This window comes from Vanellus vanellus, assembly GCF_965231255.1.
Source record: "Vanellus vanellus genome assembly, chromosome: 5".
Taxonomy (NCBI): domain Eukaryota; kingdom Metazoa; phylum Chordata; class Aves; order Charadriiformes; family Charadriidae; genus Vanellus; species Vanellus vanellus.
Genome location: NC_138910.1, coordinates 6,842,978 through 6,863,910, shown reverse-complemented (window position 1 = coordinate 6,863,910; position 20,933 = coordinate 6,842,978). Strand labels below are relative to the sequence as shown.

The following is a 20,933-nucleotide window of genomic DNA, read 5'->3' as shown; positions in this document are numbered from 1 at the left end:
TAATAATAAGTAGTGGAAAGCTTGTAATTTTGTTGAAATAGGACAGTCTTCATCACCACCCTCGTAAAGTCAAAACAGAGGGAATATTAAATCAGGCTCCTAAAATCTTGGCAGAAAGGGGTTCTCTGCAATGTTTCAGGAATACGCCTTGTCGCAGCTGAACATCCATGTCCTTCCCTGACAATGAGAGTGCACAGACTATTTCTTTCTGAATCAAAAAGTACCTGCCATCACATATCCTGAGCCGTGCTGCTGATGAGAAGACAGTGCGTCACGCTGCAGTGCTGATTAGAAGACGTAGTTTCAAGACTTCTTTTCTATTTTCTCCCTTTTATTTTTTTTTTTTTTTTTATGCCCTGTAGAAGCTGAGAAATTTGACCTGCTTCTGGATGCCTTCTGCCTTTGGATGGAAGAGAGAAAATAGCCTCAAGCAGTAACATCTGTGTGGGCCAGCTAAGGTAATGCATCAGGCTATAGCTTTACTGACAAAGAACATGGAAATGCGGCCAAAAAGAACACCTACTGGTAGATATACTTCAACGTATCCTTTAAGTCACCATCCCTGTGCTGTCATTTATATGTGATTCACAGGCGTTGCTTTTATTTCTGGCCGGAGTTGGTTTTGGATTGACTTCTCTGTGGGTCTAACGCATATTTTGACTCGCTCTCTCTGTTGCACTTTTGAGGAGCGGGAAGCTGGATCAGTTGCAGTTTTGGCTTTTCTCTGTGTATGTGTTGTTTTAATGTTCGTTTTCTCCTTTCTGCATAGTGGTTATCTTGATTTGGAGTGACATTCTCAAACGCAAAGAGCTGTAGCTGAGGAGCTACGACACAGTAAGGACACAGAGCATGGGACAGATTTAAAAATAACACCCACTGGTCTTGTCAGGAAAATAGAGATGACGGAACTCAAGCTGAGAACAAAAATGAAACCGATAGATATGAAAGCAGTGGGTTTTGTGTTAAAACTGGTGCTTCTAGTCCTTTTCCAATATTTATAGGTATCATCTATTGATAAAACACAAAAACCGGGGAGAAGCTCTGTGCCAGGAATGGGACAATCATGAGACCGCAGCCTTAAAATGGAAGGATTCTGCTGATCTTTTTCACAGGACGAGAACTGGAGGGTCAGGTCAGCAGTTTCACAAAATAGCACAGCTCAATTGATCGACTGGAAAGAAGGTTCCCCATCTCTCTGGATGCATTATGCATCCCAGCAGCCCTGCTCGAATGAAACATTACCCTGACCGCAGTAAGGAAACAACTGGTTCGATGCTTCTAGGCTCCAAATAAAGATTTGATCTTGCTGAACGATCTTTAATCCTTTGAAAAAAATAAGTCACAAAATGGGTGTGTTTTGGCCAAAAAGGGTGTTTCTGACAAAGGGCACCGTTGTTTGGATTCTACTGCCCTGACACTAGCAGAAACTAGTCGAGGTAAAAAATGTCATTCTCCCCTTTAGAGGATATAGCTGATGCTCAACAGATCATTAGCGAGATGGATGTACCAATATATCTGCTGCTGTGAAGGTCCCAAATGCACATAGCTCTGAAAAACATCTCGTGGATTCGGGACACTAGCAATTTCTAGTACCCTTTTTTTCTACTTCCAAGGGCAGTAAAGAACTAGTTTTGCCCATGCTGAGTTTTAGACATGTATGTTGTTCCAGAGCTTGATTTTCTCTGAAATTCCTCATCTGTGTTGATCTGGATTTGTAAATAAAGAAATAACTTTCTCTCCAGCTCTGTCAGTGTAACCTCAGATGTGCGATCCACGGAATGACGGTAAGTATAGGCACAGATTTAATTTTAAGAAGAAGGAATATTTGTCATGTAATAAAATTGTTTGCCATTTTGTGCAAGGTTCTTCTAAAATTTGGATCCTTATCCATATCAAGCTACCAATCATTCTGAGGTTTGCTCATCCCTATTTCTCGCTTCATGTGTCTTTGACAGAGATGCAAAGGGCTTCTTCAATAAATTACCTTTCTGAATAGTAAAAATAATCTGGTAGAAACCTCTGAGGGATGCAGTGCGGAAGAGCAAATTACTACAAGACACAGAGGGAGATGTAAATGTAATTGTGATGGGTGTGGTGACAGTTTGCATTTATAATATATTCACTTTACCACACGGCTCTAGCAATATGAGTTAGTTTGCACGACCCAGCACACATTTCAGAAGAAAAAATGGTCTGAAAACTTGTAGACCATATAGATAGCAGTGCAACGCGTGTGCTTTGCCAGATTGTGTCTGGTCTTTGTTCTGATGTGTGCTCTGATAAGCCTATGGAGCCTTTTAGTGTTATTAAAGCAGGAAATAAATCTAATTTAGGTACTAATACAGAAAAAAAAAAGGGAAAAATAATTAATATTGGATGGTAAAACTACTGAGATGCTAGACTAAACTCTGAGGGTTGGGTTGTAATGTACTGCATTCCTGTTTGCCGTCATGCCACTCTCATCAGATGATACAATTTTCTATCAGTTAAAGACCATCCTGATCTCTCCACCCGTACTTCCAAAACTTTCCCTGGTAATGGGCAAGACTCAGAAACCTCAGGAAGCTGTGGAAACCAACGAGGGGTTGTGCCTCCAATACAGATAAGGGACTCTCCACTCTTCTTGGACTGAAACATTTCTCCCTCTGGGTGTCCTCATCTTTATTTTGCCTATTGTCTGCTGTCAGGGGAAACTCTTTCTAGAGATACAATAGTATGATGTTTGGATAGCTGCAAAATAATTCGGCATCCTTCAGAATGAAAGCTGCTACAAACAAAATAAGCATGTGCAGGTGCACATTTATATATTTGGGGAATATTCTGCCAGGAACTGTCAGATTTTGAGATCATTAGCAAAACCTCTTTCTCATTTACTGATTGGTTTTAGTCTGATTGCACCACTATTAATTTGAAAGAGACTATAGCTATACTTTATTCTCATCTTTGCAACTGTTAGTACATAATTAATGTGAGGAATTGTAAAGTATACTCTCAGCACAGCTTATATCCCCATCTTGTTAGGGTCTCGGGTTTGGTAACATCTTCTCTTCATTGAAGAACGCTCTGTGTTTTATTAGCTCAGCGAACCATTGCAGCGTGTGTATAAATTGTTCTGTTGAGCCGCTTTCTCGTCATGCCTGAATAAAAAGTGAAAGAGGATTCTCACATACATTGTTTTCCTCTGTTGATTGTTTTTTGCAGCTTCTGTGCTTGCAGCATGACCTGCCATTTAGGCACGTTTTCATTGCACTGAGTGGGCTGAGCCGTCGCCTATGATTGATGCAATTGGGCTTATTTTCATGTGTAGAAAGAAAAAGGGAAATTCAAGCAGCGTAACTGAAGAGAACCCTGGTGGCACAGGAGACGCAGTCTCAAGCCAAGAAGAAGACCAGCCACAGGCCACCGTGGTCCGGCTGATGACCCAGCTGAAGACAGAGGACCTCAGGTGGGAGCCCGGTCAGGGGATTGGGAAGAGGGCTGCTGTCTGCATTGGCACTGCACTAATCTGCTAGTTATCCTGTTGTTATCTATCTGAGAAGGTAAGCTAAGGCTTACTCGGAAATCGATGCTGGAGAGGATTGTCGTGCCAATGTCTTTTTTTTGGATAAACAGACAACATTAATCTCCAGAATTGTCTGTCCTCTGGGTTTTTCAAGCAGCAGATCCCGTGCCCCTATTTTTTAGAAAAGAAATTTTTAAAATACTTTAATTAAAAGTAGACCCCCCAAAGTATTGTTTCTTAAATCAATTAGTGGAAAAAAAAAGCAGTTATCCTCACACAGAAGCCCACCATAAAGAGAAATGCAGTCATTCAGGAATCCCTACTATTTTAGTTTAAGTATGTGTTTACATACAGCAGCAGATCTGACACATTTCTTTAGCACCTTTAAAATACAAGTAAAGAAACACTGGCTCAAACCTGAGATTCTCTGCTCTAGTAAAATTCATGCTGCAGTTTGTTAATGTTTTGCTTATGGAATGAATAAAAATTTAATAAGGCTTTTGGGCTTATTTAGGATACATATTCAGTTCTTACCCAGATATATTCTTGCTCACTTCCTGCAAAATAAATTTAGAGATAACTGCATGTGCTCACCGGCCCTATTAAAATAAATGCGCCAGCCACAAATAAGTAAACAAAAGGTACCTTTTAAGAAAGGCCAACAAATGGTTTTGTCACAAATCCTTACGAAGGGTGAGCAGAGAGGAGTGCTGCTCTGTGAGCAGACCACAAACCAGGTTGACCCTTGAGTCACTGTCCCCCGTACGGCTCTCTCCCTTTCTCCAGGAAGTCAGAGCTCTCCCCGTTGCCCCCAGGCAAGATGCATGGATCATGTTGTGTTCAGCTGAATGGGAAAGACAGTAGTAGCCCTGACTTGTTTTTTTCTTCCTCTTCTGTTGTATTTCCTGCCCAGGGAAGGAAGACGACATCTAATATGAACCTATTCTGTTACATGGGCTGGAAAATCAAGTAAGAACTGAGCCCAGCGTTTCCTTTTGCTGAGTCTCCAGACTGTGCACCAACTTGTCAACAAGCCAACCTGCCAACCGTTCTACTTTTGTCGCAAAACTAATGCTTCTAGCAGTAATTTAAAAGTTTTTCTGCTATGAGAAGCTGCTTACTTATTTCCAAACCCCCACTGTCCGAGGAGGTTATTTGCCATGCAGAAATCTTAGACAAATAGTTGTTGCCTTTAAGCACATCCTAGACATACGAGAAGCAGCTCTAACGCAAATGATTACTCCATCCTTTTGGATGAGATACGTGATTGTTCTGATTGTTCCCTGCTCAGTCGTGTGGGAGGGTACGCCGGCCCTCTGGTTTGCAAACTGGCCGATTTTAGATGGCTTGAGTCAATCTGCCCACTCAGTGAAAGTATTCCAGAGAATATATCACCCCTTGTCAAGATGATAACTCAGTGGAAGTCTTATTTGTTGAGCAGTAAAACTTCCTGCTTATGCAGCTGGCAAGGCAGTAATCTACAGAAACATTACCTGGGAAAGCTGGAATATGGGAAATCAGTGACTTTCACAACATGACATTGCTTAGCAAAAAAGCTGCCTTTGAAACCCAGTGTTCGCATTTCCAATTAGTTTGCCTCTAGCTCTCATGCAAGTAAAGTCCTCGTGGTACCGGGAAGGGAAAAAAGAGGGGGGGCGAAGAGGAGCAAGCAGAGCTGGAAGAATGAGAGTGAGTTATATTGTGCACTGTGTATTGGCTATAAATCCTGCCCGCAGGAATTACTGAAATGGAGAAATAGTTATCCACTAACTTTGAGATCCAATCTGCAAAGTCCCGGTGTCAGCGCGATGATTTATGTGATACAAAGTCGTCAGGATTCAGCCTGACGTGATAAAATATATGGAGGCAGAAAGATGGTCTCTCTGTTTTAAAGTGTAAGGAAACTCCGGCTCACTGGCGGCCAGAGGAGCGGGGAGAAGGTACGCTTCCGTGAGAGAGGCTGAGGTCAGGCTGCAGGTGGGCTTGATGTTCTGGAGAAGGGAGGAGAAGGATGTTCAGCGCTCTTCTCCTGTGACCTTTGCTTGCTGATGAGCTCCAGAGGGAGCTGTGGCTTGCCTTTTTTTTTTGCGCAGAGCTGAAGTGGCTAGAAGCAGGTAGCAGCGGAGAAGGGATAAACATGCGGTCCCGTGAATCTCTCTTTTTCTCCCTTTCTCCTCACTCCAACCCTTCATAAGTAAAGTAAACTCAGCTTTTATTAGCTTTCCTTTTTAAGAGTTGTTTCTAAAGCAGTCCTGTGAAAACATGTGTAGGAAATAAATGAAACCTAATCCATTGTCTTTGTTTATAATTTTTGTAAGGATGTAGTAGAAGTCAGTGTGAAAGCTGCTTTAAAGCCTCACGAACAGGAGTTATATCCCAGGATTGTTACAGCTGTGCAGTTTTTTCAAGAGGGAATTTAAAACCACGCGTGAATAGCTTTTCTTTAGTATTAATGTATGTTTGTTTGATGCAAAGTCGATGCAGAAATATATTTTATTTTGAGCTAGTGCCAGCATTTGCCTCTTTCTGCTCAACAAGACTGATTATAGTGAAAACATTGCGTAGCAAGGGAGGATACAAGGTTGTACAATTGCTGAGGCATAACCATGCATTTCGCTGTCAGCTCTGCCACCCGCTCGTCCTGGGTGTGGGTGTCTGCTTTGCATAATCACCAGGCAGTTATTTATCAGTAAACACACCGGGCAAAGCCGTAGATTTCAGCTGGCGGCCAATCAGACCTGGTTGATTTACATGTTTTGGGTGGGGTTTTTTTGAGAGGTTGTTTATTTACGTACAAAACAAACACGAACTTTCAGGCTGAAAGCCTTTCTCCGTACACTAAAGAAGCGTAGAAGAGTAACCCTGAATGGCAAAGGTGTGGCGCCACCACACCGTCCTGCATGGTTTTGGCTGTCAGGCAGAGAGCAATAGAAATGCCAAACCGTACAGGGATGGAAGGGAAAATCCTAAGGCATGTTGTTATATATTGAAAATAAACCAATAGCGTATATCGGTTCACTTTAGAAATAACCTGTCTTTTATTGGCTGCCATGGCTTTTACTTTTAATTAGCTCCTTCATTTGAGAACCTGAAGCTGCCAAAAGCAAACAGAAACTTTTGTTTCTCTGTCTATGCAGGTGAGATATTAAGAAGGAAAGAGAAATATCTAAAAGCAGTGGGAACAATGCCAAAACATCCAAAGGGTAAGTGAACAAAAACTGATTTGGCTTATTTTTATCTTTGCCTCTAAACACTGTTCCTACCTAAAAAAAGCTTCCTAAAGCTGGTATCATGACAAATATGAAATTTGTTTCGAGTATGTGAATTCTTTATTCTATTATTTCAATTATGGATATTAAAGTGCCTTTTTATGATATTTTTTAAGATGAAAGATGTACTTACGAGCTTTAATTACTGGAGAAACAGACGCCCACAACTATTATTATTCTTATTTTGTTGACTCATCACAAGGAGAAATGTCTGTCCCACTTGGCCAGCTGCTACTTACATCTGACTTGCAAGACGTTTGGGTTCACACATTTAGGAACAACCCTCATGTACGAATTATCTCCAGGATGGGCACCCAAGGGCTTCTGTCTTCCCTGACTTCACATAGCTCCATCAAGGGGGTCACCCAGGAGTGCGTTATGGTACCGTGACCCTGGAAACTGTAGCATCCCTACTGTAGTCAGAGCTGTGCACAGCAAGGAATTTTCCCCTTGCTCTAACTCTGCGTTGGAGAATATCAAAGGTGAAATCTTAGGATTTACTGATGCATTCCATATCATTATTAATAGGTTTCAGAGATAAGTGTGCAAAAACTGTGTACTGCTGTGTATAAACAATGATAAAATTGAAAAGACTGCCAATTTCAAGCATTCGCTGTAGGTTCAAAAAGGTAATATTTTTGCTCAGATCACTGTTTCTGAAAAGATTATTTCTCAGTTTTTATGGTTCATGGGAAATTTCCTACACCCACAAATATTTTCCCAAACTAAAGATCATGAATATGAGGCTGCTCTGCATGTAATACATGGATGGGAAACTTCTTCAGTCTTGTTTTTTTTAGTCTTAAGTTTACTCACTCTGTCTTGATAAGTTTTATTAGGCAGGTAATAAATCCACCCAAAATTTCTAAGGCTACAGACTCAGTGTAAGTACATAGTAAAGTTGATTTGCTGACAGAGTTTTCTGAAAGTGTACTAGAAATGTACAAGGACCTAAGGACACTGAAAACTCAGAGAGTGAAGAACAATTAAAATAATGATAAAACCCCTCACAAGGAATTGTTTTTCTCAGAATTGTCACATTCTTCATTTTGGCTAAGCCAGCTCGACATTTCTCAGCGTGGGGTAACCTGGCAGCAACAGATTAGACACTGCCAAGCTGTGATTTGGGCCACAGGTTCACCTCTGGCAGTTCCTCTGAAAATGTGGTACATTGTCCTGGTGCTTTGCAAATGGGAGCTGTTGCAGTATTGAACTTCCAGTAAACTTTGTATTTAATTACAGTTTTGCTATTGTCATGTCCGTATTTCTTTTCCTTACTCTTTGTGTGAGGATATTACAACTCTGTGTGAGCAGTAGTATCCTGTGCAACTCAAGGCACAGCTGGGTTACCTGGGGTCCTTAAAGGCAAACAGAAAAGATGCTCAAATCCAGAGAAAACCCTCTCTGTAAAGTAGAAATATACTTTTTTTTTTTTTTTTTTTTTTCTCTCTGATTCCTTCTTGCCATACCCTTCCCAGAAGTTTGGCAGAAGCACTGCACAGATCGTCTCCCCGCTGGGATTCTGAGCGCTCAGGCACGTGGTCCATGGGGCTGGTCTCACCTCTACAGACTCGGCAGCCCAAGTGGCCACAGGATTATCTAAATTAATTTGATAAATGGATAAGGACATATATATACTGCTAGTGACACTGGAAAGGAGACAGAAAGAGCTATGTGACATATTAACTCTTTTTGGAACATAAGATGGATATTGTGGTACTTTTTATAGATTTTCTTTAAGAAAAAGGGGGTGGGCAGTAGAAATTCTCCACGGAGGGAATTTACTTTCCACTTTTTCATTTGTCTGTATGTAAATAAGTTAGGAACACGTGTCTATGTATATACTCCTAGAATTCAAGTGTATGCCAAGCACGTCACCTGATCCACTAAGCAGGTCAGTGCCCGATTGAAAATGATATAAAATCATACCAAGAAAAGCTACGAAATGCCTTCGGCATTTGAACTCTGAGATGTATGGGACTGAGGGCAGCCTCCAACTGATGGGAGCGCTACTCCTCTCCATTTTCTTTTGGGGGAGAGGGTTTGTGGAGATCAGCTGAGGCTCACTTCTGCTGTGGGCCCTGAGGTCCTTTGCTCCAGAGGAGTGGAGAAATCTGGATCCTCTGGCAGAGGAGAGAGAAGCTATTTTATATGACAGCATCGACAAGACATACAGCTCTAATAGCAACAGTTTGATGCGACGAACTTGTGAATAAGCTGTTTCTTTCTATGGATCATGATACCTGTCCCGTGTGCAAGCAAGAAAAAAGAAACATTACTCAAAATTTTTTACTTATTAACAGTCAAGGGCCAGTAAGAGTAAGCAAATAGCAGCATGTCCCTTCTACTTAATCATATTTCTCTTCATTCACCACAGACACAGATCCTTTCTTTATGTTTTTATAACACTAGGCTAAATAAAGCAGACTATGTATTGGTCGTTGAAGCGGAATGGAGGCTGGGATTGGACAGAATAAAAATATTTTCGTCATATCAGAAAGCCTTTTGGCAAAAGATTATACCAAGATGGGCAACAAAACCTCATAAAGTTTTTTGGAAGTGGAAAGAAACCTGCTGTGGGTTGGCAGCAGCTGGAGCATTTAGGGGAGTGCTTTGCTAGACTGCAATCATGATCACCTCTTTTTCCTTTGATCTGTCTGGAGATGTTTAAAGCTGGAAACAGCACTTTTCTAATGTTCTCTAACCTCAGAAACAAGATGCCAAACATAAGGTTTTTTTCCCGCTTTCTTCCCTCCAGCTTGTTCCTGCCAGAACAGACTATTCAATTGTGTACTTTGCAGCCAGGCAGAACTGTGCATCATGATTCTCTCTGCTGAAGGAGGGGAGAGCTGTAGTATGGGGACTGAGAGGGCTTTTGTTGCTGGAAGGAATTTTTTTTACTAGCTTTTTTTTTTTTTTTCCTCTCTGTGTGAGAGACATAAAGTGCTCTGGAAACGTACAGATTCTTCCTGCCAAGAATGGTTGTTTTCACAGCTCCCCTTTTGCCAATTTCAAACTGGTTAAGAAATAATAAAATAAAATAAAAAAAAAAGTTCTCACATACATATCCTAAACTCCCCGGGTGACAGATATTGTTGAGCAACAGAGTCTGTAAAAGTGCCAAAATTACCTATTTCCCCTGAAGAATAGAAGAATCGAATATGAATACTGATACTAAGGTGAAGAGGGAGATTTCAGTGACAAGAACAAAGGCAAGACTGAAGCGTTATTAACCAGCTGTCTTAATTAAGCTAGAAGTATGATGTTCTAATATTTTTAAGGATCTCAGTCAGCTGCTCTGCCTTTGGCTTTAATTTGTTTCCAAAAAAAACCCTTTAATGCAAAATAATTAATTTCTCTCCAAATACGAGTGTTACTCATTCTGAATACATGAAATATTTAGAGAGGATTCTAGCAAAACATTCTACGCCCAACATTGACTTGACTTAATGCTATTCTAATTAACAGGTTGGTTTTAGACATAATGTAGTGCTATAAGTGCTCTGATAGAAATATAAGAGATCACAGCATATATCCAGACTAAATATTCTGTTGAACATGCGCAATAGGGAGAAAAATTGTTTACGAGTCAGAGAACATTGGAAAGCAAAGGGAAGTTTGTAACTCACTTTTCTGACACCTTCTTCCAGTGTAGCCCTCGGTACAGGAGCACACGTTGGTTCGAACACAGTGACCACCGTTCTTACAAGGGGGAATGCAAACAGCTAGTGAAAGGAAAGCAAAAGTTTTGTCCACCAAAATGACACAGGGGATCAAGATTGCCTAAGTATAGGCTCCTTATTTAGGTGCCTGTGTTGGGAGACCAGTCCGCAGGGGCTTTTTTCTTTAGTTGGGGTAGAGAAGGTGTCTCTCCAAAGGGTGATTCAGGCAGACGCCTAGCTGGACATCCTGATTCTCTCTTCACACAGAATCACAGAATCACAGAATCATCAGAGTTGGAAGGGACCTCTAGAGATCATCTAGTCCAACTCCCCTGCTAAAGCAGGATTGCCCAGAGCACATTACTCAGGACTGCATCCAGGCGGGTCTTGAAAATCTCCAGAGAAGGGGACTCCACCACCTCCCTGGGCAGCCTGTGCCAGTGCTCTGCCACCCTCACCGTAAAGAAGTGTTTCCGTGTATTTGAACGGAACTTCCTGTGTTCCAACTTGTGCCCATTGCCCCTCGTCCTGTCACTGGGAACCACTGAAAAGAGCCTGGCTCCATCCTCCTTCAACCCACCCTTTAGATACTGGTACGCCATAATAAGGTCTCCCCTCAGCCTTCTCTTCTCCAGGCTAAAGAGTCCCAGCTCTCTCAGCCTTTCCTCATAAGGCAGATGCTCCAAGCCCTTAATCATCTTAGTTGCCCTTCGCTGGACTCGCTCCAGCAGTTCCCTGTCCCTCTTGAACTGGGGAGCCCAAAACTGGACACAGTATTCCAGTTGTGGCCTCACCAGTGCAGAGTAGAGGGGGAGAATGACCTCCCTCGACCTACTGGCCACACTCTTCCCTATGCAGCCCAGGATTCCATTGGCCTTTTTGGCGACAAGGGCACATTGCTGGGCCATGGATAATTTACTGTCTACCACGACCCCCAGATCCTTCTCCTCCAAGCTGCTTCCCAGCAGGTCCGCCCCTAACCTGTACTGGTGCCTAGCATTCTTTCTCCCCAGGTGCAGGACCTTGCACTTGCTTTTGTTGAACCTCATTAGGTTCTTCTCTGCCCAGCTCTCCAGTCTGTCCAGGTCACGCTGGATGGCAGCACGGCCCTCTGGGGTGTCAGCCACCCCACCCAGTTTGGTATCATCAGCAAACTTGCTGAGGATACACTCTGTCCCCTCATCCAGGTCATTAATGAATATATTGAACAAAATTGGACCAAGTATTGAGCCCTGGGGGACACCACTGGTTACAGGCCTCCAACTAGACTCTGTGCCGCTGATCACAACCCTCTGAGTTCTGTCCTGCAGCCAACTCTCAATCCACCTCACTGTCACCTCATCTAGCCCATACTTCCTCAGCTTCCTAATAAGGATGTCATGGGAGACAGTGTCAAAAGCCTTGCTAAAGTCAAGGTAGATGACATCCACAACTTTCCCCTCATCCAGCCAACCAGTTATAACATCATAGAAAGCTATCAGATTGGTCAAGCATGATTTACCCTTGGTAAATCCATGTTGACCACTTCCAATAACTTCCTGTTCCTCAACATGTTTGGAGATGACATCCAGAATGAGTCGCTCCAATACCTTCCCAGGGACAGAGGTTAGACTAACCAGTCTGTAGTTCCCTGGGTCCTCCTTCTTGCCTTTTTTGAAGATTGGAGTGATGTCGGCCTTCCTCCAGTCCTCAGGCACCTCTCCTGTTCTCCATGACCGTTCAAAGACGATGGAGAGTGGTCTAGCAATAACATCCGCCAGCTCTCTCAGCACTCGCGGATGCATGCCATCAGGGCCCATGGACTTGTGAATGTCCAGCTTGGCCAAGTGGTCTCTGACACGGTCCTCCTCAACTGAGGGAAAATCTTCCACTCTCCAGACCTTCCCCTTTGCCTTCAGAGTGTGGGATACATGAGGGACAGCTTTAGCAGTGAAGACCGAAGAAAAGAAGGCATTCAGTAACTCTGCCTTCTCTGCGTCCTCCACCACTAGGGCACCTGTCTCATTCACCAGTGGGCCTACATTTTCCCTAGTCTTCCTTTTTCTATTGATATATTCAAAGAACCTTTTCTTATTGTCTTTAACTGCAGTGGCCAAGCTGAGTTCTGATTGAGCTTTGGCCCTTCTCATTTTCCCCCTACATAGCTTTGTTATATCTTGATAGTCCTCGTAAGTTGCCAACCCCCTTTTCCAGAGAATGTAAACTTTCCTTTTTTTTCTGAGGTCCAGCCAAAGTTCTCTATTTAGCCAGGCTGGTCGTCTTCCCCGTCTGCTCGTTTTTCGAGACAAGGGGATGGCCTTCTCCTGAGCTTTTAAGAGCACCTGCTTGAAGTATGCCCAGCCTTCCTGGGCACCTTTGCTCTTCAAAACTGCCTCCCAAGGGACACTCTCGACCATGCTCCTAAACAGGCTAAAGTCTGCCCTTCGGAAATCCAAGGTGGCAGTTCTGCTGGCTCCCCGCCTTACGTGATCAAGAATTGAAAATTCTATCATTTCGTGATCACTCTGCCCAAGGCGACCTCCAACCTTTACATCCCCCACAAGACCTTCTCTGTTAACAAACAGTAGGTCCAGTAGTGCACTTCCCCTAGTTGGTTCCTTCACCAGCTGTGTTAGGAAGTTGTCTTCCACACACTCCAGGAACCTCCGTGACTGTTCCCTCTCTGCTGCATTGTATTTCCAGCAGACGTCTGGGAAGTTGAAGTCCCCCACAAGAACAAGGGCAGATGTTTGTGGAAAGAACGTGGGACGTGAGTCCTAGCACCTAAGGGTCTCGACACCTGCAGTTAAGTGGTCGGGATATTCCTGAGAATCTCTTAGGTATTTAACTCTCTAGTTAAAGGGCTTCTTCAAGGCCTTCTGCCCTTGACATATAGATCCATGTTTGATATTTGCTAACTTGGCTTTGGTACTGTTTCTTCCCTCTTTCTCAATGAAACAGAAGGAAAGGCTTTGCTTTTCTTCAGCATCCATCCACTCTCTCCCCATAACACTTCCATATCCCACAGATGTGGGTATTTATTTCCAAGTAGTAGTTCTGTCTAAACCATAACACTTAAGGATAAAAACTCCAAATGATCTAGATGTTGAAAATCACCTTCCATATTGATCCTCAGGAGAAAGATCTTAAAATTACAGAGTCTATCATTTTCGCTCTCTCCTTCACCCCCAACATCACAAAAATAAAAAGCTTCCAGCATGCTCCATATGCAATTAGATTTTTGTGTGTGAATCATTCACTTACAAAAATCTGCATTGGGATTGCATTCATCTAGGAACTCCAGGGAAACAAAAGAGAGAAAGAAAGAGAAAAGAACTTTGCCTATTGAAATAGTTCAGGTTTGGTAATAAAAGCGTGTTTATATTCCCAGATTCAGGAGGGGTTATTAGAGCCATGCTCAAAAAAAATGAAAAGCAAGTGGTATAAGCAGAGGAGTCTTCCGGCTCTTTGAGCCCTGAACATAAGTTCCTCTCTCCTGTCTATTCTGCCTGAGCTAATGAGTAGTTAAAATAGTCGTTAATTTGACTTCTGCAACACAAAGTGAGCAAGAAGCCCGAGATACCATTAGGCTCAGTTGAGAGGTCTCCCCTTTAGGACAGGGATTCAAAATCAGGTCCTGCTCTATGTCAGGCAGAGTGGTATTTGGTCAGATCTTTGAGCAGGGATCTGAAGAAGTCCTGTACAAGTCTCCCGTCCACTACAGTCTAAGATGCTCCATCGAGTAGGTGATATCGTGAGCCCCACTTAAATTATCATCTGGCTCTGAAACCCAGTGTAATACACACTATAGAGTACACAAAATGAACAAAATAGAGCCATGCTTTAACATTTAATTGAACAGTTGCTAATTAGTGATATCACTGACTTCAGACAGGTCTAAATTAATTGTTTATTTATTATTAATGACATAAATAAGTGCTTACTCCTTCACAATACCATTAAGAACAATATAATGCGGATTTACAACAGACTATAACATCAAAAGAGCACAGAGGGAGTTATGACAAGCAAAGTCTCCGGATATACTTCATGTGGGGGCAGGTACTGATATAGGCTGCTGTTTATATTTTAAGCCTGGATCCTTTATCAAGATGATAAATAGAACTTTCTTACCTCTCTGGCACTGTGGCCCATAGAAACCATGAGGACACGTACACAGATTTGGCCGTACACAGATTCCTCCGTTCAAGCACACAGGATTGCACACAGCTGTAAGTGAATAAAAGAAAACTCTACGAATCTCTTATACTTTTGAATTTTTTAGAGCAGGCACTCTTTTGCTGCTGCACATGTCATTAGAATAAACATTTCGAGTAATATTGGGAGAAATTTCACACCGTCCTTGCTGGTCAGTTGTGCTGTGGCATTTATTCATTGTCGACACAGTGGGAGCATTTCAGTGGTGCGCTAGCATAGCTTGGGGGAGGAAATAAAATATAATTTAATAGTTTATTTCTGAAGTCTTCCTTTGATTTGCATAGTACATTTGCTTCCACACTAGTATCCCCACCAAACACGATCCCGAGGTAGTAAAATGTAGTCACACTGCATACAGCTTGGATAACCTGGAGATGAGACATTAACCATTTGCTGCTTTGTCCGCGTTCAACAGAGCATCGTGGCATTGCCGTGAAGTTGAATAGGTGTGCACCGCAAAAGCCCCATTTTTCTGCCTCATTTAAACGCCAGTTCCCACAACATATTGGCTCATGCATCACCAACAAAGGCACCGGCTGAGCTCCCTTTGCCTCTTTATTTATCTGTTATTACTGTAGATGATATAACAGGCATTAGGAATTAAAAGCTGTCTTGCATATTTCTATGCGGCAAGTACCTGACTGTTGAAAAAAAAAAAAAAGGATTAGAATTGCAAATTAGTTTAGTTGGGAAGTCAGTGTGTGAAGAATAAGGAATCTGATAAAGTTTTCACTGCAAAGCAGAGCGACACTTTTAAATAGTCTTTTTCCTCCTACTCCCTTTGTCTTTCTGTATCTTACAGAATAGCCCATTAAATAAATTAAATACATTTAAGCTTAAATAAATTAAGGGTCAGTAAAATGTTTCAGGTGAACTAAAGGAGAAATAAAATGTCATTTTGGAAAGAGGAAAAAAAGTGAAATCGTAGTCTAGATGAGAGGCTTTTCTGACTAAGCAGCAATCACTTATGAAGTCAAAATGGTTTTCATTCATTGCTAATGGTGAGTTTGGATTAGTTGCCCCATTGTCCTGGCTCGTACATGGGTGTCCACATTCTGTCAGTGTTTATATCTCCATTGGTAAATTTTCCTTAGTCTTTTTTTTTTTTTTTTTTCTCGTGTTTCTATATCTGTGTTCATCCAGAGACTCCTATCATACCACTTGAGGTAGGGAACCCCAACAGTACCCACAAAATACTTTCTGTAGTGCTCACAAAACTGTGCCAGAGAGGTGCCTGATAGTCTTTCACCTAAGGAATTATCAGACAAAAAAAATCCTGCTGCTGTTATTCTGGGTTGGAAATTCCTGCTTCTGCTGCTATTGCCTGTCCTTCTCTTGGAATAATCCTGTTTAAAGTCACCCCCCCAAAAATTTGCAGAACTCAAAGAGAGTAATCTCTGTCAGGAAAAAGAGGAGATAGTGGGAAGCAGAATAGCTACTGGCAATCCCAGTCGTTTACTATGGATCTTAGACAGGTTAATTTACATGTCCTCAGTAGGTCTGTCATTTCAACACTTACAGGAAGAGCAGTCTCAGGGAGATGGAGGTTAAAATGACATCTCTCACCTTCCAGGAAAGGGAACGTAGGCTGAAGGTGTCTTAGTCATTTAATATTCACTATGGCAGAGGCAGACTGCCTCTGTAGCCTTCTGGTTTGGCACTGATTAACGTACTCCTTCTGCTTTTAATATTTCGCTGTTTTGCACGCCTTGTCCCAGGTGGGTGCTGTAGTTACTGTGCCTTTGGAGGAAAAAGATGTACTGCAGCTTTTCGCGCTTAGACCCTGAGAGGAAGGTCTGAGCTGCACCTATTCAAAATGAGGTCCAAAGCTATGAGTCCTGACTAGAAATTGGTACCCGGTTCCAACCCTGACCTTGTCCTTTTGTACTGACGGGTGGAGGTGGCTTTTCCCTGAGCATGCACACTCCTGTGAAAGCCTTTCGTGGGCAGTCCGCAAGTGGGAGAAGCAGGCAGGAGGAGCACTGTGAACTCTGGCAGCAGCAGGATGTTTAACTTTAGGGGGTGAATGGTTACGTTCTCCTCGAAAAGCGGCTTTTGTTCTGTCTCGTGCAGTCACAAGTCATCTTCTGGAATGGCAAAACTGAATCCAAGAACTGGACCACAAAAATCTCGGTAGTCAGCCTCAGTTTCCGATAGCTTTCCTTTCTAGCTTCACTATTCTTCCTTAGACTATGCAGCACTAGAAGTGCGTACGTAGTTGCTAATTTAGCAGCAGAAGTCACATTTGCTTGCTCATGTTCTTGTCCTAACTTAAAATGGCCTCCTCCTATTCCTGCCTCTATAAACTGTACTTGTAAGTTCAGATTTGTCTGCATGCCATTAAAAATCGCCAAAAACCCACCCCCCTGTTCTTTCTGCCCCGCCATCATACCTTGGGAGAAATGTGTAGGGTTAAAAGCAACGAAAACCGGAAGTTGTGCAGATGGTGAGCAGTGGACATGGTTGGGTTGCCCTCATCTCCGCCACTGCAGGTGTGGGGCAGGACTCATCGTTTGGGGCCTCCACGGACAAGACCAACAAAGAGTGAGCTTATGTCCGTGGCCGCTGAGTCTGTAAGCCAACGCATCTCCAAAGGCTCTCATGAGAATTATTCTCATTTGCAGAAGCTACCAAGCACCTAGAAAGGCCATAACTTCTGAACCGGTGAATGGCTTTATTTTCGTTTTTGTGCACGCTGAGAGGAAACTCCAGAATGGCACGAGCTTAAAAAAAGCTGCAAAAAGGTTTTGTTTGTGGGTTTCCTCTGTGTGACCTTGAGTTTAGATAAACTTCTAAACTTATGAATACTTACATAAACTCAAAGCCTTCTGAGGTTTTGGCCTTCACCAGGTCTCTTTTTCTTACATTTTAATTCTTGAAGCAATTCCCACTCTGACCATTGAATTGCAGGAATCGCATGGATTTTAGGCAGCAAAAGAAATGAGAGACCACTCATTTCTAACCACTTACCTGTTTCGCACGAAGGGCTGCTCCATCCCTTTCTGCATTTGCACTCATCTGGTGACACACAGACCCCACCGTTATGACAGTGTCTGTTACACACCACTGGAAAATACACAAAGGATCACAATCTCTTACTGGTAACAGCGATGCAAATTCTAAAGCTATTACAGCAAATAACTAATGGTATTAGTCCAAGTAAAGAGAGGGATGAATCCATCCCTTTCCTTGGTTTTCTTTCTCTTTTCTACCCATTCTTTCCATCAAAAGTCTTGCATCTAAAATTCTTTGCTTTTTAAGTATTCCAGCTACCCTGGTTCAGAGATAGAATTATATTCCTGTCAAGAGCAACCTGATAGTTAAATAAGCAGCAAGGACTGTAATAATGAAACTGCATATGTTTCACCGTTCAGCTAATATAGAAGGGTTTGAAGGCTGATTTTTTTCCCCAGATGTTCTATGTATTGAACCTCTTTTGTAACTTGTATCGCACAATAACGTGACTCCTAATAGCTATGTTTGTCTTTTTGTGTACTCAAAAATAGTATTACTGCATTCACTCACACAACCTTGAATTTCATAAATGTTACTATAAATAACATGAAGGTTTTTGCTTGCTTGTTTGTTTTTCCAGAAACACTTTTATGTAGAAAATGTTGATATAGATGTGCATATTTTTACATAATACAACTATGCTGCTGATAAATATATGCTCTGAAATAGTTATTAAATATTACTTCGATATATGATACTTTGATTTCCTTGCTGTATTCAATCATCATTTTGAGGGGAAATGTAGAAAAACAAAAAGGCTTTCTGTATCTTATAATTTTCTGCAAATTCAAACATGTAGTGAGGAGAAAAGCCTGAAGGAATTCATACATACTTGTTTCACATCGAGGACCAACAAATCCATAGACACAAGAACAAGTATTTTGAGATACACAAGTTCCTCCGTGCTCACATGGTGGATCACACTGCACTGCAAGAATAAAACATGAGAAAAAAAAAATACAGTTCAGATATTACATTCTCTGTAGTTATGAGCTCAACACTTGTTACTACTTTTCCTATAGTTTTTTATTAGTCAAACAAGCCAATTGGCTACTGAGTAAAACACTGCAGGATAAAAGTGGTATCACATTAGTACTACAGCACTAACTAATACGTAGCTATATAATGTCTGCAAGGGAATGATTTTAACATAATCATATTTAACTTCTGAGCATGCACAATTTTAAGCACGTGTTTTTGAAGTCTAAGGATGGATCAACTACAAATGTAGTTAATACTAAAGACCTCGCCCATCCCTCTCTACAAATTTGCCGTGTGGATGTTCAGTAAGCCTCGACAGGTGTCAGAAGTAGCACTAAAGCAGAGATGAAGTGTTTCTTCCGTATAGAAGAGAGTTGTGTGGGAATTCGTCAGCAAAATGACAAACGTTCAAGCAACGATTTAAATGTTTAATAAGTCGTGTGAGGTCTGCAAAGCAGCGGGTTGGATAATGATTTCTTGACATATTGCAATACGCAATGTGGTTCTGTGGAAGAAAGAGGACGAGAAGATGTATTGCGTCAAGCCGGAACGCGCTGCAGCTCCTGAAAGAGGCTATTCGCTGAAGACGCTTGTTTGCTTTTCAAAGTGGATCATTATGAACCTACTGGCTTTATTGTGCAGGGAGCCTGGAAAGTTTAGCCTTTCAAACCTAACAGCTAATGTAGGTACCCGACACCTGATGTCACGAATACTTCTATTTGTAGCCCTCTAATAAGAGGTAGTTTTGTATACCAAACACCGGAGAGGAGGAGAGAGGACCACTGAAGGTAGAAGGCGACCACCGACACTGGCAGAAGAAGCAACGCCATGTGGAGGAGCAGAGCAAAGCGTGTATGTCAGCTGGCTCTCACGCCTTTGGGGAAAAAAAGCCACCTCACATAACAGAATGAAAAATATCTTTCCTTGTACTTGGGAAGTGAATACAGAGAAAAATGTTGCACTTTGGCACACTTTACTGGCGGAGTTTTGTCTTTTATAATGGATATGAAGCTAAGCAAGGTTATTCCAAGGAAAATGCAAAATGAAGCTAAAGAGATCTGCAGCAAAGCATCTTTCATTTTAAAAATTGTTACAAGGGGGGAAAAAACCCTGAATGTACCATGTTTTTCTCTTAAAACTGGAAAATGGACTGCGCAACTGGAAAGCTAAATAGACAAATACTTGTGACAGCACACAATTTAAACAAAGCTCGTTCATTGAAGGCCTCCTCACCTCTAATGGTATCACCAAGCTTTCAGATAAAGCCATTGCATATGAACTTTGCCATCCAAAAAAGTTACGAAAGCCACCACACAGTTTCCAATTGCAGTTAAAAAGACAAACTCCAAGAAGGTACCTTTAAATGAACCATTTTGACAGAAATAAATTTAAAGAAATATATTTGGTATTAGATCTGCTCTTCAGGTACTTCAGTATTTACATTTCCTGTTACCATGTAGTTTTAACTGTGAAATTTTCAATGCGACATTAAAATAACTTTAGGATTTGACATGCCTGAGAACAGAAAACTTGCTAGATATAGTTTAGATCCATACTATACATGCTGAGAATGTCGTCAAGCTAAATTTAGTTTTGCTTTGATGGTCTATAAGGTTTACACTTTTGCAATTCGGCATGTGTTTAGCTGAAATTTGAAGTGTACATCTGGGAGAAAAAAAAGAATAAAAAGAAATTGACATTGACTGGACAACTAAACAGGTTTGATTTAGACCCATTTACGGAGTTAGTGTTAACCTTTCCTAAAGTTCTCCTAATTCAGCCACTGGTAGCAGGGGTTGGAGCAGGTCAGAGGCTCAGGCAGTTTGGGGTCTCGTGCTATTAGGGCGAAAGGGAAAGAACTTGAAGCTGGGTTCTTAAAAATTCGTTATTCCTTTAAAATTGAAGTACTATATAAGCCACCACTCGTGTTCGGGGTCTTGCGGTAGATCTCACTGAGGTCAATGACAGGCATAGGGTTTTGGAAGGAGGGTACTGACCCGTCCACTGCCCACACCTCCATATGAAACATCTCCACTCTTCTGGGCCTGGGGAAGGGCAGGACTTGCTTAAAAAGGGATTTCTTTACATTTAGAAATTAACAGTCGGTAGAATTGGTTAATACTCTTTGCACGGAGGCGGGGAAACACAAAACCTGGGAAAAATGTGCCGCTCTTTTTGAAGTACGTGAAATGTGATTGCCTTTCCTGTAGGACGATGGCAGCATAAAGCCTCCAGGTGCCTAAGTGCTATGCCAAGCACGGTGACATTCAAACATATTACGCGTTATTTCGGCGTGTTTTGTATGTA

The 20,933-nt window shown here is 42.0% G+C and overlaps 1 protein-coding gene across 1 annotated transcript in view; it reads right to left on the bottom strand.

Moving 5' to 3' along the window:
- The window catches only part of LOC309672680 (von Willebrand factor D and EGF domain-containing protein-like), a 191,516-nt gene that overhangs the window by 21,338 nt on the left and 149,245 nt on the right, over positions 1-20,933 (bottom strand). The window contains exons 22-25 of the mRNA XM_082484244.1: positions 18,478-18,573; positions 17,601-17,696; positions 14,547-14,642; positions 10,401-10,496 (exon numbers count right to left, since the gene is read on the bottom strand). Of these exons, the coding sequence (XP_082340370.1) occupies positions 10,401-10,496; positions 14,547-14,642; positions 17,601-17,696; positions 18,478-18,573 (384 nt within the window). The remainder of the gene's footprint in view (positions 1-10,400; positions 10,497-14,546; positions 14,643-17,600; positions 17,697-18,477; positions 18,574-20,933) is intronic.